We start from the raw sequence: 25,281 nt of genomic DNA, 5'->3' as shown, positions 1-25,281 counted from the left end.
GTCACGAAGAGACGTCAGGCCTTACTGTCGTGGGGCAGAACCTTGCTGATCTGGCAGACCACGTGTCTGAGAGCAAACCTGCGTTATACCTTACAATGATGTCAGTAAAATCCAGTAAAACCTTACTTGCCAGTCAAAATCTTATACTCGAAATGGTCATTTAGAACTACCGTCGTTTTCATCATGTTGTGTGGGTGCTTTCAGAGTTTGACAAATAAGAAAAAGTCTTTTGTGGTCGTGCAGGCATGTTGGTCAAACAATACGTCCTCAAGCTTTTTCATATATTTAAGTAATCCTGCATAGCCGGCAACTGTTCATGTCCGTCATGTCCATGTTCCTCATCAAGGTCACTGTCCGTCTGGTTGGTCAAAGTCACTGCCCCGTCTGGTTCGTCAAAGTCACTGCCCCATCTGGTTTGTCAAAGTCACTGCCCCGTCTGGTTGGTCAAAGTCACTGTCCCGTCTGGTTCGTCAAAGTCACTGCCCCATCTGGTTCGTCAAAGTCACTGCCCCGTCTGGTTGGTCAAAGTCACTGCCCCGTCTGGTTGGTCAAAGTCACTGTCCCGTCTGGTTCGTCAAAGTCACTGCCCCGTCTGGTTCGTCAAAGTCACTGCCCCGTCTGGTTCGTCAAAGTCACTGCCCCGTCTGGTTCGTCAAAGTCACTGCCCCGTCTGGTTGGTCAAAGTCACTGTCCGTCTGGTTCGTCAAAGTCACTGTCCGTCTGGTTGGTCAAAGTCACTGCCCCGTCTGGTTGGTCAAAGTCACTGTCCGTCTGGTTGGTCAAAGTCACTGTCCCGTCTGGTTGGTCAAAGTCACTGTCCGTCTGGTTGGTCAAAGTCACTGCCCCGTCTGGTTGGTCAAAGTCACTGCCCCGTCTGGTTGGTCAAAGTCACTGTCCGTCTGGTTGGTCAAAGTCACTGTCCGTCCCTCGCTGCTTCCTCATTTCTTCTTCTGTTCCTTCTTGCCATCCGGCTTGTTTCCTGTCTGGGAGGCCAGGGAGCCCATGGCGTTACGGATGGCCTCGTTGTTGGGGTCGACACCCGGCAGATTCTCTAGGACGCTCTGGAGGAATTCTGGGTCCTGCATCACATCATAGTCATCCTCCTCCATGGCTGATGCTGTGGTATCCATGGGTGCTGCTGTGTCCATGTCATACTCTCCTCCTGCGAGAGACATCTGCATGGCGTAGGCTATCTGCTCCTCGTAGTCGTCAGTCATGCTGCTGAAGTCGGGGAGCACGGCCGCGCCCGTCTCAGGCTGAGACACAGACATCTTCAACAGGGCCTCGTCGGATTCGTCGGCGGTGGATGTGGGTACCCCTGCCTCCGCTACAGAGGCAGTGGCCGCTCTGCGGTCCTCCTCCTCCTGCCTCTGCCTCTGTTCCTCCATGGACACACGTAGGGCCAGGACCAACTCGGGGTCGGCACCCTGGTCTACGCCGAACTCAAGGTCGCTGGCGCCTCCCTCACCAGCCAGGATGGGAGAGGGGAGCAGGGCGTCGGCGAGGCTGGGCCCCGGGGGGACCGTGACCAGGTGGGAACCCGTACCCTCTTTCCCATTCAAAGTGTTGATGAAGGCAGTCAGCTTCTCTGTGTTCAGCTCCTCTTCGCCAAAGTTGACAATATCCACATTCACCTTCTCTTTCTTCAAGCGCTTTGCTAGTTTAACAAGGTCCTTCTCTGTGTCTTCCACTGGGCTTCCCACAAAAGCAATGATCCTCATCTTGTGGTTTTTTCCTTGTCTGTGCTTGAGTGCCATGTGAGCCACCCTGATGCCCGTGCAGAAGCAGATGTTGCCGCAGGGCTGGATTGCGTGGAGTTTGGACATGATGCGGCCCGAGTCCGGGGTCAACGTGGTCAGGACCTGACAGTTATTTGCCATAGTCATGAGCCCCACGTCGTTCTCTGGGTTGCTGCGAGTTTTGGAGTGGCAGACCATGTTGACAGCATCTTGCTGAGCCTGTAGTCTCGTAGGGAGAAAGTCTCCATTTCTCATATACTCACTGTTGTCCACGCAGACCATAGTACTTTCAAGCCCCATTTTGAAAACTTCTTTGGTGGGTCCTTAGTTTGTGAAATCTTCTTCTTCTTGTGAATTTCCAGCAGTCTAGACACCTTTCAGCGTATTGCTGCCTAACTAGTTTACAATCTTCTTAGTTTGTGAAATCCTCTTTCCTGCGTATATATATACATCACAAATGTTCTAGAATGTTCTATTATGACATCATACAACATTCTAGAACATTTGTGACGCACAGTATGATGTCATAATAGAACATTCTAGAACATTTGTGATGTCCATGGCATAATAGAACATTCTAGAACATTTGTCCTGTCACAGTATGATGTCATAATAGTACATTGTAGCACATTTGTAATGTCACAGTATGTCATAATAGAACATTCTAGAACATTTGTGATGTCACAGTATGTCATAATAGAACATTCTAGAACATTTGTGATGTCACAGTATGATGTCATAATAGAACAATTCTAGAACATCTTACTCTTCATACTGTCATCATCACACTTCACGGTTAGCCTGTAGCTCCTACTGGTTTCCATTTACAGTGCAATCCTTCTGGCCTTCCTCGCTGCAAAGTCATCAATCAAATGTTCCAACTCCTGAGCCAGCTCCTTCCCATCCAAATCAGATTGCCCTCCATGGTTTAAGGTGTGTACAAGTGCCTCTGCTTGCTTCATCAGCTCTTGGTGTGGCAGGTCTTGGAAGTTGTACAAAATTGCATAACTTTCACCTTGGCACGTTTCTCGTCTTCTTCTTTTCTTCTCTTTTTATACTGGATGGCCAAATGGCTTTTGCCTCTTCATAGTTCTCTAACGTTAGTCTTTCTTTCCTCAATGCTCAATTCTATAAACACTTGACCGATACCCATCAATGCACAGCGCTCTAGCATGTTCTGACTGTGAACACCTAAAGCTGAGGCTCAGACCCACCGACCATTTTAGAATTTTGGCTCATTTTCCCTTATGTTAGAATTTCTTTTATGTAAAAATAATGGTTGCAGATATAGAGGGGGGCGCCAAAACTGTGCAGAGCAAAAAAAAAGTATAATTAAAAAATATATATTAATAAAAAAAATATATATACCGCCTATATCGCCTGTAGGAAGCTCCGCCCCTGGTGATTGGCGCTGAAAGTGTTAAGAGGTTAAAACCAACGAGTGATCAGTAAAACCTACAGGCAATCATTTGACACATCTTAACACACCTCACCCTCCCATTCTGCCCTCCATTCTGTTTCATTCAACACATCACATGTTTCCTGCACTAACATGACATCAATACCTTTCACTTTAGCAAGCTCATATAAAAGAGCTTTCTTTTTGTATTTAATTTTTTTATTATTTTTTTAAACAAACACATAAACAAACATGACAACACACGATAAGATATACAAGCATTAGTTGACAGTGCACATTCAATGAAATCACATTTTAGTTAATTGTCTTATATAGGATATACCCTTAATACCTGTTATCTAAAAACCTACACACATATGCTCCAGCTCGTACCCCCCCCCCCTCCCGGACCCCCCATTGGATAATCCATCCATTTTCCCTCGCTCCTAACCAGACATTACCATTATATGCTAGCTTTTATTTTCTCCACCACTTCTAACCACAATGTAATTTTGGATTAATTGAGACCCAAAATTCTTGCTGTAGATATTTCTTGATAGATCACATCGAGATATGTAATAATCCAGACCTTTCGGCAAATTTTTTCCGGTTGGAACCATCGTGATGCTATCAGCTTTTTAGCCACTGTGATACCCGATAAAACCAATCTCTTTAGCTGTGGATGTACTGCACACTCAAAAACATCATTCAGCAGTAATACAGAGGGGTGTACAGGTATATTCCAGGTTAAGAGATTTGATAATTGCTGGGTCACTTCTTTCCAGAATATCTTAAACGGTGGGCAGTCCCAGTACATGTGCATAAATGTCCCCTCGTCCCCATTTGTACATAAGGAGCATTTGGAGTCTTGTATAAGACCCATTTTTTTCAGTCTTATAGGAGTCAAGTATGTCCTGTGAAGATTGATTTGTTGATGGTCCGGGTTCCTTGATGTGAGTCGAATATTTGCCCAGGCTTCTTGCCAATCAAAATCACTTTCCAGGTCTGGTATATCCCTCCTCCAGACGGAGTCTAGGTGGAGGGTTTCATATGAGGACGTTAGTAATTGATGATAAAAATCTGAAACAAAACCTCTTGATGTCTCTCTTTCATAGAAGAATTTGTGGTATCTGTGGTGTTCAATTGGTTTCGTTAATGGAACACCTTGAGTCTTCAAACATAACAATAACTGTATGTAAAAAAGATGTGTGGACTTGGTGAGATTACATTTTTAAAAGAGCTTTCTTTACATCCCTCGCTCCGTTTAGATTCAGAGTGGCCCGCTCTAAATGTACTGCTTGTAAAAATAAAAGAGAAAACCACCCGTGTAAACAATATATAAAAAATTAAATACAAATATATATACTGATTCCTCATTATCATCGTCCTTGTTGAGGTCCTGCCTAACTTTCTGCACACTTTTCCTCAACCTGTATACCTCTTGTTCAGAGAACCCTCCATCTCCTCTGCACTTGGCTGACTCGATGAACAGCTCCCTATCCGGAAAGAACTTATCGACTTTCACACTTTTCCTATTTTTCTGTCAAAACTGTTTAATTTCAGCCATTCCCATGAGCAGGTTTTGCTTTTACATCTGAAGATGCATCGCTCCCCCAATCATCAGCCTCATCTCCAGAGCTTAGGTCTGACCCTGTACCCTCCTGTGTACTGTTTTAAATGTTTTCCTTTTTTCACATTCACTTTCTTAGCTTGAGAACCTGTACGTTTGCTCTCACAGAACCACCTTTAGATTGTTCTCCTCGTCCTCCACGTCGACATCTACTGCCACACCTCCCTCCACTCTGACCTCCCCGCCTGTATCATCTACTGCCACCCCTCCCTCCACTCTGACCTCTGACCTCCCCGCCTGTATCATCTACTGCCACCCCTCCCTCCACTCTGACCTCCCCGCCTGTATCATCTACTGCCACCCCTCCCTCCACTCTGACCTCTGACCTCCCCGCCTGTATCATTTGGACCTGATCCTGCTTCATTTACAGGACTGCTGTCCTCTTGGGTCATTCTAATGTATTTGCTGACACTAGCTTCTCCACTCTGTATTTGCTGATAAACCCTTTCACTGCCGCACTACAGAAGGTTAACCCTTTACTATCACACAGTTTAGTGGGATCTTGTTCCAGAGTGTCGGCGCTGCGACGGCCCGGTTTCCCTTCATCACCAGTCTTGTGTCTGGGATTTTAAGGCAGATTTGATTGTTTGATCTGAGGGATCTGGAGCTGGCTGATTGGACCCGGAGGACCAATGAATAAATAACAATCTAATTCACAACTTGGCACAGAGAGAGAAAGAGAATGAGAGAGAGAATGAAAGAGGGAGAGAGAGAGAGACTTTGACTTTTGATATTCTTTATTAAAACATCTCAACAAAAATAAAAATGCCAGTAGAGACGAAAATCCTCACGGCATCTTCATAAAACCAAACTTCACACACACTCGCTCCCCTGCACCCACACATCACATCCCAATATATCCCAACCGTTTCCTTCAGCGTACAGTACATGGACACACAACGGACAGTCAAATGCAGTCAAATGCATACGCTCAGTCCCTGCTCCCTGTTGACTCTTTGGCATTGTAGGAAAACTAAGTCATTCCCATTGGCCCAACAGCTTATGACGACATGGAGCTTTTGAAAACGCCTACAAAAGTAAAGTCTTGGTTAATAAAAGACAAATCGAACACTGCGATCGTCCACTTGCTGTCTACTGCCGACTCGCCAGGTGTTAGCGTCAGTGTCAGGTTAGATAGAAGCTAATCTATAGCTTGCTAACTTTCTGCTTGTCCCACAGCGACAGTCTTCACACACAGGCCAGGTTGCCTGTACGTTAATGCCAAGCAAGCAGTGCAAAAATGCTTCCGCATTCGTCACCGCACGCTAGTGCGGTAAAGCGCCCTTCTTTTCAGACAAATGCTACCGTGCGTGCACCGGCGGCGGCGTGCTCGCTCAGGTGCGTGCGTGCGCCGGCGTGCTCGCGCGAGGTGCCCGCGCATGCGACACGAGCGGAGCTCAATATATATAAGTCACCGCCCCTTATTCAGTATCCAACAAATAGCTCAATTGGCAAGGACACATGGCTGTGGATCCTATGGCTTGTTTGCTGGCGAGTTCGAATCCCATCGAAAATATTTTTTAACGTGATTTTTTTTAACGTGTATTCTTTCGCCGATTAAGGTTAGGCATTGTTTCGGAGTTGGTTAAGGTTAGAACGGTTAAGTTTAGGCGCTGTTAAGGAGCTGGTTAAGGTTAGAGTTTGTCAAAGAGAATGGCAATATAATTTCTATGGTTAAGGTTAAGGTTAGGCATTGTTTCGGAGTTGGTTAAGGTTAGAACGGTTAAGTTTAGGCGCTGTTAAGGAGCTGGTTAAGGTTAGAGTTTGTCAAAGAGAATGGCAATAGACAGCCTATTTCCGCGAAAATGAAAGGCGCATTACTGCATGCCACTACGGTAAATTTTTGCACTGCTTGCTTGGCATAAAGCTACACGCGGCCAGGTTGTGGACGAATAAGGATGTTTAAGTGAGTCTGTTGCCATGGCTACTGTTTGCAGCCTACTGCCGACAGATGTTGTTGTACTCCTGTTGTTGATCATCAACTTCCTGGTTTCCCCTGACGTCGAGTGAGGTTGTAGATGCTGCTCTCTGGTGGATACATAGTAGTGGACATCCTGACTGGTCAAATATAATATAACATAATGCGGGGGGATCAAAAAACCAATGATAGCTAGCAAGTCTAGCTTGTCGGTATTGTATCCGATGCTTTGGTGAAATCCTGTAACATCACAAATGTTCTAGAATGTTCTATTATGACATCATACAACATTCTAGAATATTTGTGTCACAGTATGATGTCATAATAGGACAATTCTAGAACATTTGTGATGTTACAGTATGATGTCATAATAGGACATTCTAGAACATTTATGATGTCATAATAGGACATTCTAGAACATTTGTGATGTCACAGTATGATGTCATACTGTGTAAAGCACTTTGAGCTGCAATCTGTATGAATGGTGCTATATAAATAACATTATTATTTTACATTTATTTTACTTTAAATTTAAAAATATATATTTTAAGACTTCTAAAGAATGTCATGTTTTAATATATATATTATTCAAATGGGAGCTAAATATATTATACTTTATTATTACATTACATTAGGGCTGACCCCTATTAGTCGAATAGTCGACTAATCGATCGAAAGGAGCCGTAGTCGACTGCCAACCTCTTAGTGGAATGCTGAGTGGGAGAAGGGGACCAAGGGGAGGCACTATTTCTCTCTGCAGCCTCGGGTCAAAATCAACGTGGGTAGCAGTTGTTGATGGCAGTGATGTACTCCTGCAGGGAGGAGCCTGCCTCGGCCTCCATCTCCTGGATCTTCTTCAGCCCTCCGCTGGTCACGAAGAGACGTCAGGCCTTACTGTCGTGGGGCAGAACCTTGCTGATCTGGCAGACCACGTGTCTGAGAGCAAACCTGCGTTATACCTTACAATGATGTCAGTAAAATCCACCAACCTTACTTGCCAGTCAAAATCTTATACTCGAAATGGTCATTTAGGACTACCGTCGTTTTCATCATGTTGTGTGGGTGCTTTCAGAGTTTGACAAATAAGAAAAAGTCTTTTGTGGTCGTGCAGGCATGTTGGTCAAACAATACGTCCTCAAGCTTTTTCATATATTTAAGTAATCCTGCATAGCCGGCAACTGTTCATGTCCGTCATGTCCATGTTCCTCATCAAGGTCACTGTCCGTCTGGTTGGTCAAAGTCACTGCCCCGTCTGGTTCGTCAAAGTCACTGCCCCATCTGGTTTGTCAAAGTCACTGCCCCGTCTGGTTGGTCAAAGTCACTGTCCCGTCTGGTTCGTTAAAGTCACTGCCCCATCTGGTTCGTCAAAGTCACTGCCCCGTCTGGTTGGTCAAAGTCACTGTCCCGTCTGGTTCGTCAAAGTCACTGCCCCGTCTGGTTCGTCAAAGTCACTGCCCTGTCTGGTTCGTCAAAGTCACTGCCCCGTCTGGTTCGTCAAAGTCACTGCCCCGTCTGGTTCGTCAAAGTCACTGCCCCGTCTGGTTGGTCAAAGTCACTGCCCCGTCTGGTTCGTCAAAGTCACTGCCCCGTCTGGTTCGTCAAAGTCACTGCCCCGTCTGGTTGGTCAAAGTCACTGTCCGTCTGGTTGGTCAAAGTCACTGCCCCGTCTGGTTGGTCAAAGTCACTGTCCGTCTGGTTGGTCAAAGTCACTGTCCGTCCCTCGCTGCTTCCTCATTTCTTCTTCTGTTCCTTCTTGCCATCTGGCTTGTTTCCTGTCTGGGAGGCCAGGGAGCCCATGGCGTTACGGATGGCCTCGTTGTTGGGGTCGACACCCGGCAGATTCTCTAGGACGCTCTGGAGGAATTCTGGGTCCTGCATCACATCATAGTCATCCTCCTCCATGGCTGATGCTGTGGTATCCATGGGTGCTGCTGTGTCCATGTCATACTCTCCTCCTGCGAGAGACATCTGCATGGCGTAGGCTATCTGCTCCTCGTCAGTCATTCTGCTGAAGTCGGGGAGCACGGCCGCGCCCGTCTCAGGCTGAGACACAGACATCTTCAACAGGGCCTCGTCGGATTCGTCGGCGGTGGATGTGGGTACCCCTGCCTCCGCTACAGAGGCAGCGGCCGCTCTGCGGTCCTCCTCCTCCTGCCTCTGCCTCTGTTCCTCCATGGACACACGTAGGGCCAGGGCCAACTCGGGGTCGGCACCCTGGTCTACGCCGAACTCAAGGTCGCTGGCGCCTCCCTCACCAGCCAGGATGGGAGAGGGGAGCAGGGCGTCGGCGAGGCTGGGCCCCGGGGGGACCGTGACCAGGTGGGAACCCATACCCTCTTTCCCATTCAAAGTGTTGATGAAGGCAGTCAGCTTCTCTGTGTTCAGCTCCTCTTTGCCAAAGTTGACAATATCCACATTCACCTTCTCTTTCTTCAAGCGCTTTGCTAGTTTAACAAGGTCCTTCTCTGTGTCTTCCACTGGGCTTCCCACAAAAGCAATGATCCTCATCTTGTGGTTTTTTCCTTGTCTGTGCTTGAGTGCCATGTGAGCCACCCTGATGCCCGTGCAGAAGCAGATGTTGCCGCGGGGCTGGATTGCGTGGAGTTTGGACATGATGCGGCCCAAGTCCGGGGTCAACGTGGTCAGGACCTGACAGTTATTTGCCATAGTCATGAGCCCCACGTCGTTCTCTGGGTTGCTGCGAGTTTTGGAGTGGCAGACCATGTTGACAGCATCTTGCTGAGCCTGTAGTCTCGTAGGGAGAAAGTCTCCATTTCTCATATACTCACTGTTGTCCACGCAGACTGTTACAAAGGATCAGATTAAACCGAATATATATATTTATTTATTGATATATATTGCATAGTATTTGTATATCGTTTGATATCCCCTGTATATTCCTTGTACATATACACGGAATATCCCTTTAGCCCAGACCATAATAGTTCATTCTCCTATTGGACAGCGGTCCACCGGCGCCAGGGACCGGCCTCCGGAGCCAGGTTCAAAGTCACCGTCAAGATGTGTCTGGACATGCCCAACCTTGCCCAGGGATACGCGACAGAAATGAGAGTGGAACTAGTTTGTGCACTGTGCGTATAAATACGGCGCAGGTGAATGTAGAAGCCCCTTAGTCCTTTACCTCCGTACCCTTACCTTACTTAGCATGTCACCGATAAGTTGAAGCCTCACCCACGATACAACGTGCGGTGAAGTATGGCCTGTTTGGCCTCAGAATAGAGCATCGAGACCGCGTGCGAATTAATAACTGAATTGTCAGAGTTTGGCGCTATACCGTCGAGTGCGACATATTCCTATTAAGTCTTTAATAGTCTATTTGTGTATAGTGTATCGTGCGGTTATAATTCTACAGTGACCAGCATCTCCAACGCTTTCTCGTATTAGCTAGAGTTCTTATCCAGGCTGGGCCGACCGCATGGCGCTTTCACCCGAGGAGACCTAGGCGAGAGCCGTATGGACATGTACACTGGATTAATCTACCCGACGACTACATAGCCCTTTGCGGCTGGAATATATTTGCTTTGGTCCTGTGATTTATGGAGCGGATAATCGCCGACGCCTGCACGTGTTGGATTTACCCCGAGAGGAGTCAAGTCGAGTCGGCGCCCAGAGAGCCTGAGGCCGACTAGCTTTCTTCCCTGTGGAGCTACAGTCTACAAGAGAACCAAGCTGTATTCGTCTGTGGATCAAGAGGCTACTGCACCGGCTTCTGTACCTGAAGTCTCCCTAGTCATCGTTGACCAGACGTCCTACTACCGACAGATCTTCTACCCCCCCTGCTGGCTTACAACCAGTGGGAACCCCTTCCAGTATCTCCCGCTATTACTAGTGCACCATAGATATAATTCCCTAAGATTCAGGTTGTATAATTACCTCCTGCGTAACCAGAGAATGGACATTCGTTATTGATTTGCCTACGCATACTCCTTTGCCTTACAAGTGCATTCAAAGAATAATGTAAAGTATCCTATGTACCTTTTGCTCCATTAAATACTTGATTAATACCTTTGACTGGAACCGATTTCATTGTGGGAAGTGTTCATCATATTCATATATCGTGTACTGTATGGCCAGTAATTAAAGTACATAAAGCGGTAGTGGTTTAATGATACCATACTTATCAATACAGTCAGGGAATTGTACCCCTCAGTTAAAATTGGTCCTTCGAGCCGGAGGGTAACTAGTGTAATATTAATATAGTGGTATTAATATTGACATGGCCTATGATGAACACTCCACAAAACGGTTCTCCTAAAGTAGATCGCCCGCAGCGTAGACGGCAGACACCTCAGTACTTAGAGGATTACGTTGCCAGTATACTACCTAGCCTTCTACAGACGGTAAACGCGGAAAAAGTAGATAGTAAAATTATGTCCGACCCTATCGCCCAGGCTACCCCGCCAATAGAGGCCCTAGTGGGTTCTAACGTAACTGACCAAGCTCACGGTAGGGACCAGGAGGGACCTGACACGACTTTACCCCCCGCCAAGACCGAAGAAGTAGTCCCCGGAGAGCTCCAGGATAAAGACAGCTCTCCAGGGATGGAACTCTACCCGCTACAAGAAGAGGAGAGCACCCCGGAGATGGATCTCCAGGACTCGCCACAGGAGAACAGATCTCCAACGAGTACTGCCAGGAGCGGATCACCTCAACCAGCGTCTTCCCCCAGCGGGGCGGACAAGATGCTGGCACAGGCATTCCTCGCCAGCCTAGCAGCCTCTACAGAGCGCGATCGACTCCAAGCACAGATGCTTAGCGAGCGCGAACATTCTTCCATGGAAAGAGAACGCCTTCAAGCACAGCAACGGAGCGACGAAGATCGTATACGTCTAGAGATTAGACGCCTTCAGACGGAAGAGAATATGGTAAGAGACCGGGCCAAAGCAGAGCGCGCCGCCGCCGAAGCAGAGCGCGCCGCCGAAGCCCAGCGCGCCGCTGCCGGTGCCCAAAGAGAAGCAGAGCGCGCCGCCGCCGAAGCCCAGCGCGCCGCTGCCGGTGCCCAAAGAGAAGCAGAGCGCGACATCGCTCTCACCAAGCGCGAAGCCGAGCGCGACCGATTACAAGCGCAGATAATGGAGCAGCTGATCGCCAGGGCGACACCCCCTCCCTCCCCACGGGGTTCCAGGGCCTCGTCAAGACACGGGTCAAGGGCACCCTCCCCTACCCGATCAAGCGACCCTGAGCCCGACCACCAGAGAGAGCCTATACCCCCCTCCGAACTCCTTCCCCGACCGGTCCACGCGAGGACCAGCTACAAGGAAGAAACGGTCTACACCGCGGAGAGGCTAAATAGACGACTACAGGATCTAGAGGACCTGCCAGAGCAAGAAGAAGAGGGAGAGGAGGAGAGTCAAGCCCGACAGCAGCACAGAACTCCACAGGACCAGGAGGTCCAGTACAGCCCAGGCTCTACCCCCGCGGCTCTGCGCTACAGACCCCCGACTCAATTCACGGGTGAGCTTGACGCACGACCAGCCCCGAGGAATAGCACCTGGATACGCGGGCCATGGTACCCAGCAGGTACCAGCCCACCAAGAGGCGTAAGAGGAGACTCGCCTAGGAGGCCTCTCTTCCAACGCTCACCGATGTGCCAGCCATCCATGGCATCATACATTGGCACACCGACGTTTCCGGACTTCACCCACGAGAACAGAGCACAGTACACCGAGCTACGAATGTGCTTAGAGACAATGATGTCCGATGTAGCAGACGAACCGTACAAGTATGCTATCCTACTGAAGCACCTCAAGGTGCCCCGAGCGCACAATATAGCGCTGGCCTATGCCACCTCTACTACCCCATACACAGCGGCTCTAGCAGCACTCGACCAAAGATATGGACGCATATGGGATTACGTAATACAAGAGATAAGGCATATTGACCGCCTACCCCCAGCCACAGACAATCGCTCACTAGATGACCTGTCTATCAAGGTACAATCCCTGGTAGGGATGCTGGGGGCGCAAAGAGAAAAAGGGTATGCACGAACTGTACGCGAACTCTAATGTCGAGAGGATTTTAGAGAAGCTTCCGCCCGCCCGACAAGAGCGCTTCAGGCGGCAAAGAGACCACCGTGATCCTAACGGTCCCGAGCCATCCCTCCTAGACCTAGCCGACTTCCTAGCGAGAGAAGTCAACAGCCTACGGTTGGATACGTTCATGCGGAGCACCCCAAGCTCCAGAGAGGGACCTAGGAGAACAAACGATGGCCGAAGATTGGTGACCGTCATGCACCAATCAGAACCAGTACCGAGCAGCAAGAACCACAGTACCCCCTCGATGAAAGAGAAGTGGAAGATGGTGTGCCCGTACTGCGAGAAAGAACACTGGTTGTCACAATGTGACACATTCAAGAAGATGACCGCCGATGAAGTGGGTCAATGGATAAAGTCCAACCGACGCTGTTACCGATGTGCGCGCAGTCACATGGCAGCCGAGTGCCGCTTAAAGAAGAGGTGTAGTCGGTGTGACGGAGCCCACCTAGATGTCCTACACGACAGTAACAGAAGAAAGCCTGCACCCTCAAGCAGCACAAAGGCAAGTGTTATGTACATTGACCCCGCCAGCAGCGGGGGCGCCCGAGTGCTCTTAAAGGTGGTCCGCGTAACACTGAGTTACCAAGACAAGGTCATGGACACTTACGCCGTCCTTGACGACGGGTCAGAGAAGACCCTTCTCCTCGCATCCGCTGCGGCCCAGCTGGGGCTGCGGGGGAGCGAAAACCAGATGACGATTCGGACAATAAGAAGAGATCTAAAGACGATAAAGGGCGAGAATGTCTCCTTCACTATCGCAGCAAGCGGGCAGCCAGAGAGACGGTATAGGATTACTAATGCTTTCACCAGCCAAGAAATAGGCCTGTCGCAGTACACCTACCCCATCGCCAAGCTGATGGATAAATATGTGCACCTGCGTCAACTACCTATCCCGCTCATAGACGGCGCCACCCCGACCCTGCTGATAGGCTCCGACCATGCAGACCTCATAGTCCCGATAGACCGGGTCCACACAGGGCCCAGAGGCTGTCCTGCAGCAGTCGAGACCCGCCTAGGATGGACATTACAAGGCCCCCTCGCTAAGTCTCTTAACCGAACAGCAGCCACTAACTGCCTCCACTCCAGAGTGACAGAAGAAGACACCACCCTCCTACAGCATGTCGAGAGGCTATGGACACTAGAGACAATGCCCTTTAAGAACGAAAAGAAAGACATTCGTTCCAAGGAAGACATTTACGCCATAGCACTCCTCGAGCAAGGGACAAAGAGAGTCAAAGTCAACGGAGTGATGAGATACGCAACTCCACTCTTGAGGCGAGAGGGTATGCCCACCTTCCACGCCCCAAAAGAAGCGACGGAGCGGTATCTATTGAACACAGAGCGGCGCCTAGCCAGAGACCCCGCTCAAGAGACTGTGTACCGCGCTGAGATTAACAAGCTAATCACAGCGGGACACATAAAGAAAATTGACATTAAAGAGGCCGATCAGACGACTGAATCATGGTACGTGCCGCACCACAAAGTCCACCACAACGGCAAGGATCGTATTGTGTTCAACTGCAGCTACCAGATCGGATCACAAAATCTGAATAAAGAGCTCTTGCCCGGCCCAACACTCTGCCCCTCCCTACTAGGCGTGTTACTACGTTTCCGCCAGGACAAGGTGGCCATCAGCGGCGACATCAAAGGGATGTTCCTGCAGGTGAGACTAGTGGAGGAGGACAAGCCCCTGCTGCGGTTCCTATGGAGAGAGAGGATCGGGGATGAGCAACCAGCCATCTATCAATGGGAAGTCCTCCCTTTCGGAACCACATGCAGCCCATGCTGTGCTACGTTTGCACTGCAAAAACACGTCGCAGAGGACCCAGCAGCTGATGAAGAGGTCCGAAAAAGTGTAGAAAATAGTTTCTACGTGGACAACTGTCTGCAAAGCGTCTCGACGCCAGAAGAAGCCGAGGCCCTTCTACTCAAGCTCCGCGCCTCCCTGATCAAAGGCGGCTTTGATCTCAGGCAGTGGGCCAGCAGCGACCCGCAAGTATTGCGCAGCCTCTCCCCCGAGGACAAGGCAGCAAGCAGCGAGACCTGGATGGCGACCATCCCAGGAGAAGCCCAAGAAATGACATTAGGACTAGTCTGGCGCTTCAAAACAGACTCGCTCCATTATAAACACACACCCCTGACCAAGGAGCAGGGAAGGTCGACTGCACTACCGACCACCAGACGGAGTGTATACAGAACACTCGCCAGACAATATGACCCGTTGGGATGTATTCTACCTTACACCACCAGGGCAAAGATGATTGTAAGAGCGTTATGGGACAAGGACCAGGGCTGGGACGACCCCATACCCGAACACCTTGCATCCACATGGAGAGAGTGGGAGACGGAACTCAGCTCACTCCCAGGTGTAAACATACGCCGCAGCTACTTCCCACCCACAGTGAGGCCGGGGACGTGCCAGATGGACCTGCACGTCTTCAGCGACGCCTCCGAAGTAGCCTACGGTTCGGTGGCCTACTTGCGTGCCCGAGAGGAGGGAGGAGAAATACATACTGCCTTCATCCTGGCTCGCTCAAGAATAGCCCCACGAAAGCAACAATCTATCCCGCGTCTAGAGCTCTGCGCAGCCCTAGCAGGAGCGCAACTCGCCACGTTAATCCAACGTGAACTCACCATTCCGGTGCAAAGAACAATCTTGTGGTCAGACTCCACGACAGTACTCACATGGATCCGGTCTGATTCGTGCAGATACAAGGTCTTCGTAGGAGTCAGAGTCACAGAGATTCAAGATTTAACAGAAGTAGCAAGCTGGAGGTATGTGGACACAAAACACAACCCAGCTGACGTCATCACCCGGGGAATGTCCCTGGATGACCTCACCCGTCACAACCTATACAGTGACGGGCCAGAGTTCCTCAAGCTCCCGGAAGAAGAGTGGCCTACACCCACCCCACGGGAAGCGAGTAAAGAGGAGGCCGAAAACAAGAAATCTATGTTCTGTGGATTGAACACACTCGTCTCCACAGACCCCGACATAGACAATTGCCTCACCCTAGAGAGTGCGCAGCTAAAGACATTCCTGTGGCACCACCCAGAGGTTCAGCCCACTACTGACATTACTGCAGCTGACTACGAAGAAGCGGAACTTCTTCTACTACAACGAGCCCAGAGAGACTCGTTCCCCGATGAGCTAGACTGTCTACAGGGAGCAAAGCCCGTCCCATCAGACAGCAGACTGCTCCACCTAGCCCCCGAGAGCGACGCCCATGGTCTCATCAGAGTGGGTGGTCGTCTGCGGAGAGCTCCAGACTTACCGGATGACGTCAAGTACCCGATAGTCTTAAACAGCCGACACAAGGTCACAGAGCTGATCATAAAGAAATACGACGAGGATGTGCATCACGCCGGGGCAGAGAGAGTCTTCGCGGAGATCAGACGTCGTTATTGGATACTGCAAGGGAGAGAAGCAGTGCGGCGCTTCCAGCGAACCTGTCTAGACTGTCGTAAGTGACGAGCGCAGCCCAGTATACCCCGGAATGCTGACCTACCTCCCTGTCGCCTCCGACTCGGCGACAAGCCTTTTCACTCCACCGGTATGGACTGTTTCGGCCTGCTGTATATAAAGAAAGGAAGAGGCACCGAGAAGCGGTGGGGTATTGTATTCAAATGCATGACCACCCGAGCGATGCATATAGAACTCCTTCCAACCATGAGCACAGACTCATTCCTTATGGCCTTCCGAAGATTCACATCGCGGAAAGGAAAACCGTCTATATTGTTGTCTGATCACGGGACAAACTTCAAAGGCGGAGAAAGAGAGCTGAGAGAGAGCTTCCAAGCTATGGGCCCAGAACTTAAGACCCACCTCGCTCCATACCAGATTGACTTCCAGTTTAATCCCCCGAACGCACCTCACTTCGGTGGAACTTGGGAACGAGAAGTACGTTCAATAAAGACAGCCCTGTACGCCGTGCTTGGGGCCCAGACCGTGGCGGAAGAAGTCTTAATGACAGTCCTCACGGAGATCGAGGGAGTATTGAACTCAAAGCCCCTCGGTTACGTCTCAAGTGATGTAGCAGATGTCGACCCAGTCACCCCCAACACACTCTTGATGGCGCGGCTGGACCCCGCGCTACCACAGACAATGTACAGGCCTGAAGAAGCGAACGGCCGAAGAATGTGGAGGTACAGTCAAGTACTGGCTGACAAGTTTTGGAACAGCTTCCTACTCCACTACCTACCGTCTCTACAGACCCGTACTAGGACAGAGCGGCTTAGGCTCAGCTTCTTCCCCCAGGCCATCAGAGCCATGAACAATGAACATTGAGTGCTCAGAACATTGAACTGTCCACACACAAGCACACATGAACACACACACGACACGCACACTGTGCACGCTCACACACGAGCAGCCACTTAACACTTTAACATGAGCGGGCACACACTCATGTCGCACACACGCACACTTATGGCCAAAGGAAAGGACACTTTAAATTAGAATAACAGGAACAGTGTATTGCACTACCAAAGCTAACTAGCATGTCACACATGCTCTGTAAATAACTATGTACAGATACCGAGATGTCACTCCATGTTACCTGCTACCTGTTACTGCACAATGTTGTTTTCTTCTTTTGATTCTATTATATGTACCACTGTATTGCACATCGTTGCGGGCAAGACCACCCGCATTTCATTGTATACCTGTATGCCGTGACAATTAAAACTCTTGACTTGACTTGACTTGACCCGCCAGAAATGGGTGAAAGAGAGAGACAATTTGACAGAAGGAACAGTCGTCATGATTATCGACCAGTCACTACCCCGAGCTATGTGGCCGGCTGGCCGCGTAAGCAAAGTGATCACCGGTGCCGACGGAAAGGCCCGAGCAGCCGAAGTGCTCGTCCAAGGGCGGACCTACACCCGACCCGTGGTGAGGCTAATAGAACTGCCAAGGCTCCCCGATACCATCGATGACGACCATGACCCCATGACTTTGTGAACTGACAGACCCCTCACAACAGACATTGAGTAGTGGACAGTGCGGTTAATCTGTCTCTGCTTAGCTAATTAGGTGGGACTAATTAGGGGGCGGCTGTTACAAAGGATCAGATTAAACCGAATATATATATTTATTTATTGATATATATTGCATAGTATTTGTATATCGTTTGATATCCCCTGTATATTCCTTGTACATATACACGGAATATCCCTTTAGCCCAGACCATAATAGTTCATTCTCCTATTGGACAGCGGTCCACCGGCGCCAGGGACCGGCCTCCGGAGCCAGGTTCAAAGTCACCGTCAAGATGTGTCTGGACATGCCCAACCTTGCCCAGGGATACGTGACAGAAATGAGAGTGGAACTAGTTTGTGCACCGTGCGTATAAATACGGCGCAGGTGAATGTAGAAGCCCCTTAGTCCTTTACCTCCGTACCCTTACCTTCCTTAGCATGTCACCGATAAGTTGAAGCCTCACCCACGATACAACGTGCGGTGAAGTATGGCCTGTTTGGCCTCAGAATAGAGCATCGAGACCGCGTGCGAATTAATAACTGAATTGTCAGAGTTTGGCGCTATACCGTCGAGTGCGACATATTCCTATTAAGTCTTTAATAGTCTATTTGTGTATAGTGTATCGTGCGGTTATAATTCTACAGTGACCAGCATCTCCAACGCTTTCTCGTATTAGCTAGAGTTCTTATCCAGGCTGGGCCGACCGCATGGCGCTTTCACCCGAGGAGACCTAGGCGAGAGCCGTATGGACATGTACACTGGATTAATCTACCCGACGACTACATAGCCCTTTGCGGCTGGAATATATTTGCTTTGGTCCTGTGATTTATGGAGCGGATAATCGCCGACGCCTGCACGTGTTGGATTTACCCCGAGAGGAGTCAAGTCGAGTCGGCGCCCAGAGAGCCTGAGGCCGACTAGCTTTCTTCCCTGTGGAGCTACAGTCTACAAGAGAACCAAGCTGTATTCGTCTGTGGATCAAGAGGCTACTGCACCGGCTTCTGTACCTGAAGTCTCCCTAGTCATCGTTGACCAGACGTCCTACTACCGACAGATCTTCTACCCCCCCTGCTGGCTTACAACCAGTGGGAACCCCTTCCAGTATCTCCCGCTATTACTAGTGCACCATAGATATAATTCCCTAAGATTCAGGTTGTATAATTACCTCCTGCGTAACCAGAGAATGGACATTCGTTATTGATTTGCCTACGCATACTCCTTTGCCTTACAAGTGCATTCAAAGAATAATGTAAAGTATCCTATGTACCTTTTGCTCCATTAAATACTTGATTAATACCTTTGACTGGAACCGATTTCATTGTGGGAAGTGTTCATCATATTCATATATCGTGTACTGTATGGCCAGTAATTAAAGTACATAAAGCGGTAGTGGTTTAATGATACCATACTTATCAATACAGTCAGGGAATTGTACCCCTCAGTTACACAGACCATAGTACTTTCAAGCCCCATTTTGAAAACTTCTTTGGTGGGTCCTTAGTTTGTGAAATCTTCTTCTTCTTGTGAATTTCCAGCAGTCTAGACACCTTTCAGCGTATTGCTGCCTAACTAGTTTACAATCTTCTTCTTAGTTTGTGAAATCCTCTTTCCTGCGTATATATATATACATCACAAATGTTCTAGAATGTTCTATTATGACATCATACAACATTCTAGAACATTTGTGACGTCACAGTATGATGTCATAATAGAACATTCTAGAACATTTGTGATGTCCATGGCATAATAGAACATTCTAGAACATTTGTCCTGTCACAGTATGATGTCATAATAGTACATTGTAGAACATTTGTAATGTCACAGTATGTCATAATAGAACATTCTAGAACATTTGTGATGTCACAGTATGTCATAATAGAACATTCTAGAACATTTGTGATGTCACAGTATGATGTCATAATAGAACAATTCTAGAACATCTTACTCTTCATACTGTTATCATCACACTTCACGGTTAGCCTGTAGCTCCTACTGGTTTCCATTTACAGTGCAATCCTTCTGGCCTTCCTCGCTGCAAAGTCATCAATCACATACAATTTTCCAACTCCTGAGCCAGCTCCTTCCCATCCAAATCAGATGTCCCTCCATGGTTTAAGGTGTGTACAAGTGCCTCTGCTTGCTTCATCAGCTCTTGGTGTGGCAGGTCTTGGAAGTTGTACAAAATTGCATACCTTTCACCTTGGCACGTTTCTCGTCTTCTTCTTTTCTTCTTTTTATACTGGATGGCCGGATGGCTTTTGCCTCTTCATAGTTCTCTAACGTTAGTCTTTCTTTCCTCAATGCTCAATTCTATAAACACTTGACCGATACCCATCAATGCACAGCGCTCTAGCATGTTCTGACTGTGAACACCTAAAGCTGAGGCTCAGACCCACCGACCATTTTAGAATTTTGGCTCATTTTCCCTTATGTTAGAATTTCTTTTATGTAAAAATAATGGTTGCAGATATAGAGGGGGGCGCCAAAACTGTGCAGAGCAAAAAAAAAGTATAATTAAAAAATATATATTAATAAAAAAAATATATATACCGCCTATATCGCCTGTAGGAAGCTCCGCCCCTGGTGATTGGCGCTGAAAGTGTTAAGAGGTTAAAACCAACGAGTGATCAGTAAAACCTACAGGCAATCATTTGACACATCTTAACACACCTCACCCTCCCATTCTGCCCTCCATTCTGTTTCATTCAACACATCACATGTTTCCTGCACTAACATGACATCAATACCTTTCACTTTAGCAAGCTCATATAAAAGAGCTTTCTTTTTGTATTTAATTTTTTTATTATTTTTTTAAACAAACACATAAACAAACATGACAACACACGATAAGATATACAAGCATTAGTTGACAGTGCACATCCAATGAAATCACATTTTAGTTAATTGTCTTATATAGGATATACCCTTAATACCTGTTATCTAAAAACCTACACACATATGCTCCAGCTCGTACCCCCCCCTCCCGGACCCCCCATTGGATAATCCATCCATTTTCCCTCGCTCCTAACCAGACATTACCATTATATGCTAGCTTTTATTTTCTCCACCACTTCTAACCACAATGTAATTTTGGATTCATTGAGACCCAAAATTCTTGCTGTAGATATTTCTTGATAGATCACATCGAGATATGTAATAATCCAGACCTTTCGGCACATTTTTTCCGGTTGGAACCATCGTGATGCTATCAGCTTTTTAGCCACTGTGATACCCGATAAAACCAATCTCTTTAGCTGTGGATGTACTGCACACTCAAAAACATCATTCAGCAGTAATACAGAGGGGTGTACAGGTATATTCCAGGTTAAGAGATTTGATAATTGCTGGGTCACTTCTTTCCAGAATATCTTAACTGGTGGGCAGTCCCAGTACATGTGCATAAATGTCCCCTCGTCCCCATTTGTACATAAGGAGCATTTGGAGTCTTGTATAAGACCCATTTTTTTCAGTCTTATAGGAGTCAAGTATGTCCTGTGAATATAGTTAAGATTGATTTGTTGATGGTCCGGGTTCCTTGATGTGAGTCGAATATTTGCCCAGGCTTCTTGCCAATCAAAATCACTTTCCAGGTCTGGTATATCCCTCCTCCAGACGGAGTCTAGGTGGAGGGTTTCATATGAGGACGTTAGTAATTGATGATAAAAATCTGAAACAAAACCTCTTGATGTCTCTCTTTCATAGAAGAATTTGTGGTATCTGTGGTGTTCAATTGGTTTCGTTAATGGAACACCTTGAGTCTTCAAACATAACAATAACTGTATGTAAAAAAGATGTGTGGACTTGGTGAGATTACATTTTTAAAAGAGCTTTCTTTACATCCCTCGCTCCGTTTAGATTCAGAGTGGCCCGCTCTAAATGTACTGCTTGTAAAAATAAAAGAGAAAACCACCCGTGTAAACAATATATAAAAAATTAAATACAAATATATATACTGATTCCTCATTATCATCGTCCTTGTTGAGGTCCTGCCTAACTTTCTGCACACTTTTCCTCAACCTGTATACCTCTTGTTCAGAGAACCCTCCATCTCCTCTGCACTTGGCTGACTCGATGAACAGCTCCCTATCCGGAAAGAACTTATCGACTTTCACACTTTTCCTATTTTTCTGTCAAAACTGTTTAATTTCAGCCATTCCCATGAGCAGGTTTTGCTTTTACATCTGAAGATGCATCGCTCCCCCAATCATCAGCCTCATCTCCAGAGCTTAGGTCTGACCCTGTACCCTCCTGTGTACTGTTTTAAATTGTTTCCTTTTTTCACGTTCACTTTCTTAGCTTGAGAACCTGTACGTTTGCTCTCGCAGAACCACCTTTAGATTGTTCTCCTCGTCCTCCACGTCGACATCTACTGCCACACCTCCCTCCACTCTGACCTCCCCGCCTGTATCATCTACTGCCACGCCTCCCTCCACTCTGACCTCCCCGCCTGTATCATCTACTGCCACCCCTCCCTCCACTCTGACCTCCCCGCCTGTATCATCTACTGCCACACCTCCCTCCACTCTGACCTCCCCGCCTGTATCATCTACTGCCACCCCTCCCTCCACTCTGACCTCTGACCTCCCCGCCTGTATCATTTGGACCTGATCCTGCTTCATTTACAGGACTGCTGTCCTCTTGGGTCATTCTAATGTATTTGCTGACACTAGCTTCTCCACTCTGTATTTGCTGATCAACCCTTTCACTGCCGCACTACAGAAGGTTAACCCTTTACTATCACACAGTTTAGTGGGATCTTGTTCCAGAGTGTCTGCGCTGCGACTGCCCGGTTTCCCTTCATCACCAGTCTTGTGGGATTTTAAGGCAGATTTGATTGTTTGATCTGAGGGATCTGGAGCTGGCTGATTGGACCAGGAGGACCAATCAATAAATAACAATCTAATTCACAACTTGGCACAGAGAGAGAAAGAGAATGAGAGAGAGAATGAAAGAGGGAGAGAGAGAGAGAGAGACTTTGACTTTTGATATTCTTTATTAAAACATCTCAACAAAAATAAAAATGCCAGTAGAGACGAAAATCCTCACGGCATCTTCATAAAACCATGCTTCACACACACGTCGCTCCCCTGCACCCACACATCACATCCCAATATATCCCAACCGTTTCCTTCAGCGTACAGTACATGGACACACAACGGACAGTCAAATGCAGTCAAATGCATACGCTCAGTCCCTGCTCCCTGTTGACTCTTTGGCATTGTAGGAAAACTAAGTCATTCCCATTGGCCCAACAGCTTATGACGACATGGAGCTTTTGAAAACGCCTACGAAAGTAAAGTCTTGGTTAATAAAAGACAAATCGAACACTGCGATCGTCCACTTGCTGTCTACTGCCGACTCGCCAGGTGTTAGCGTCAGTGTCAGGTTAGATAGAAGCTAATCTATAGCTTGCTAACTTTCTGCTTGTCCGACAGCGACAGTCTTCACACACAGGCCAGGTTGTGGACGAATAAGGATGTTTAAGTGAGTCTGTTGCCATGGCTACTGTTTGCAGCCTACTGCAGACAGATGTTGTTGTACTCCTGTTGTTGATCAACTTCCTGGTTTCCCCTGACGTCGAATGAGATTGTAGATGCTGCTCTCTGGTGGATACATAGTAGTGGACATCCTGACTGGTCAAATATAACATAACATAATGCGGGGGGATCAAAAAACCAATGATAGCTAGCAAGTCTAGCTTGTCGGTATTGTATCCGATGCTTTGGTGAAATCCTGTAACATCACAAATGGACTACCGTCGTTTTCATCATGTTGTGTGGGTGCTTTCAGAGTTTGACAAATAAGAAAAAGTCTTTTGTGGTCGTGCAGGCATGTTGGTCAAACAATACGTCCTCAAGCTTTTTCATATATTTAAGTAATCCTGCATAGCCTGCAACTGTTCATGTCCGTCATGTCCATGTTCCTCATCAAGGTCACTGTCCGTCTGGTTGGTCAAAGTCACTGCCCCGTCTGGTTGGTCAAAGTCACTGCCCCGTCTGGTTCGTCAAAGTCACTGCCCCATCTGGTTCGTCAAAGTCACTGCCCCGTCTGGTTGGTCAAAGTCACTGTCCCGTCTGGTTCGTCAAAGTCACTGCCCCGTCTGGTTCGTCAAAGTCACTGCCCCGTCTGGTTGGTCAAAGTCACTGTCCCATCTGGTTGGTCAAAGTCACTGTCCCGTCTGGTTCGTCAAAGTCACTGCCCCGTCTGGTTCGTCAAAGTCACTGCCCCGTCTGGTTCGTCAAAGTCACTGTCCCGTCTGGTTCGTCAAAGTCACTGTCCCGTCTGGTTGGTCAAAGTCACTGTCCCGTCTGGTTGGTCAAAGTCACTGCCCCGTCTGGTTGGTCAAAGTCACTGCCCTGTCTGGGTGGTCAAAGTCACTGCCCTGTCTGGTTGGTCAAAGTCACTGTCCCGTCTGGTTGGTCAAAGTCACTGTCCGTCCCTCGCTGCTTCCTCATTTCTTCTTCTGTTCCTTCTTGCCATCCGGCTTGTTTCCTGTCTGGGAGGCCAGGGAGCCCATGGCGTTACGGATGGCCTCGTTGTTGGGGTCGACACCCGGCAGATTCTCTAGGACGCTCTGGAGGAATTCTGGGTCCTGCATCACATCATAGTCATCCTCCTCCATGGCTGATGCTGTGGTATCCATGGGTGCTGCTGTGTCCATGTCATACTCTCCTCCTGCGAGAGACATCTGCATGGCGTAGGCTATCTGCTCCTCGTAGTCGTCAGTCATGCTGCTGAAGTCGTGGAGCACGGCCGCGCCCGTCTCAGGCTGAGACACAGACATCTTCAACAGGGCCTCGTCGGATTCGTCGGCGGTGTATGTGGGTACCCCTGCCTCCGCTACAGAGGCAGCGGCCGCTCTGCGGTCCTCCTCCTCCTGCCTCTGCCTCTGTTCCTCCATGGACACACGTAGGGCCAGGGCCAACTCGGGGTCGGCACCCTGGCCTACGCCGAACTCAAGGTCGCTGGCGCCTCCCTCACCAGCCAGGATGGGAGAGGGGAGCAGGGCGTCGGCGAGGCTGGGCCCCGGGGGGACCGTGACCAGGTGGGAACCCGTACCCTCTTTCCCATTTAAAGTGTTGATGAAGGCAGTCAGCTTCTCTGTGTTCAGCTCCTCTTCGCCAAAGTTGACAATATCCACATTCACCTTCTCTTTCTTCAAGCGCTTTGCTAGTTTAACAAGGTCCTTCTCTGTGTCTTCCACTGGGCTTCCCACAAAAGCAATGATCCTCATCTTGTGGTTTTTTCCTTGTCTGTGCTTGAGTGCCATGTGAGCCACCCTGATGCCCGTGCAGAAGCAGATGTTGCCGCGGGGCTGGATTGCGTGGAGTTTGGACATGATGCGGCCCGAGTCCGGGGTCAACGTGGTCAGGACCTGACAGTTATTTGCCATAGTCATGAGCCCCACGTCGTTCTCTGGGTTGCTGCGAGTTTTGGAGTGGCAGACCATGTTGACAGCATCTTGCTGAGCCTGTAGTCTCGTAGGGAGAAAGTCTCCATTTCTCATATACTCACTGTTGTCCACGCAGACCATAGTACTTTCAAGCCCCATTTTGAA

At 48.4% G+C, this 25,281-nt stretch overlaps 3 protein-coding genes across 3 annotated transcripts; all 3 read right to left on the bottom strand.

The window, feature by feature from the left end:
- Positions 1-938: 938 nt before the first annotated feature.
- LOC311248525 (26S proteasome non-ATPase regulatory subunit 4-like) lies at positions 939-2,039 on the bottom strand (the record flags this gene model as incomplete). The annotated part of the gene is made up of 1 exon (XM_084339390.1): positions 939-2,039. The coding sequence occupies one exon, from the start codon at positions 2,037-2,039 to the stop codon at positions 939-941; it is 1,101 nt and encodes a 366-aa protein (XP_084195516.1).
- Positions 2,040-8,417: 6,378 nt separating this feature from the next.
- LOC311248523 (26S proteasome non-ATPase regulatory subunit 4-like) lies at positions 8,418-22,321 on the bottom strand (the record flags this gene model as incomplete). The annotated part of the gene is made up of 3 exons (XM_084339388.1): positions 8,418-9,490; positions 21,730-21,806; positions 22,035-22,321. 3 exons carry the CDS (start codon positions 22,319-22,321, stop codon positions 8,418-8,420), a joined length of 1,437 nt encoding a protein of 478 aa, XP_084195514.1.
- A 1,853-nt stretch (positions 22,322-24,174) lies between these two features.
- Positions 24,175-25,281, bottom strand: LOC311248522 (26S proteasome non-ATPase regulatory subunit 4-like; the record flags this gene model as incomplete). Its single annotated transcript, XM_084339387.1, has 1 exon — positions 24,175-25,281. The coding sequence occupies exon 1, from the start codon at positions 25,273-25,275 to the stop codon at positions 24,175-24,177; it is 1,101 nt and encodes a 366-aa protein (XP_084195513.1). The 5' UTR covers positions 25,276-25,281.

Source organism: Notolepis coatsorum (genome assembly GCF_963971535.1).
Source record: "Notolepis coatsorum genome assembly, contig: SCAFFOLD_154, whole genome shotgun sequence".
In the NCBI taxonomy this organism is placed as follows: domain Eukaryota; kingdom Metazoa; phylum Chordata; class Actinopteri; order Aulopiformes; family Paralepididae; genus Notolepis; species Notolepis coatsorum.
The sequence above is the reverse complement of the archived record's forward strand: the minus strand, read 5'-3'. Positions and strand labels throughout refer to the sequence as shown.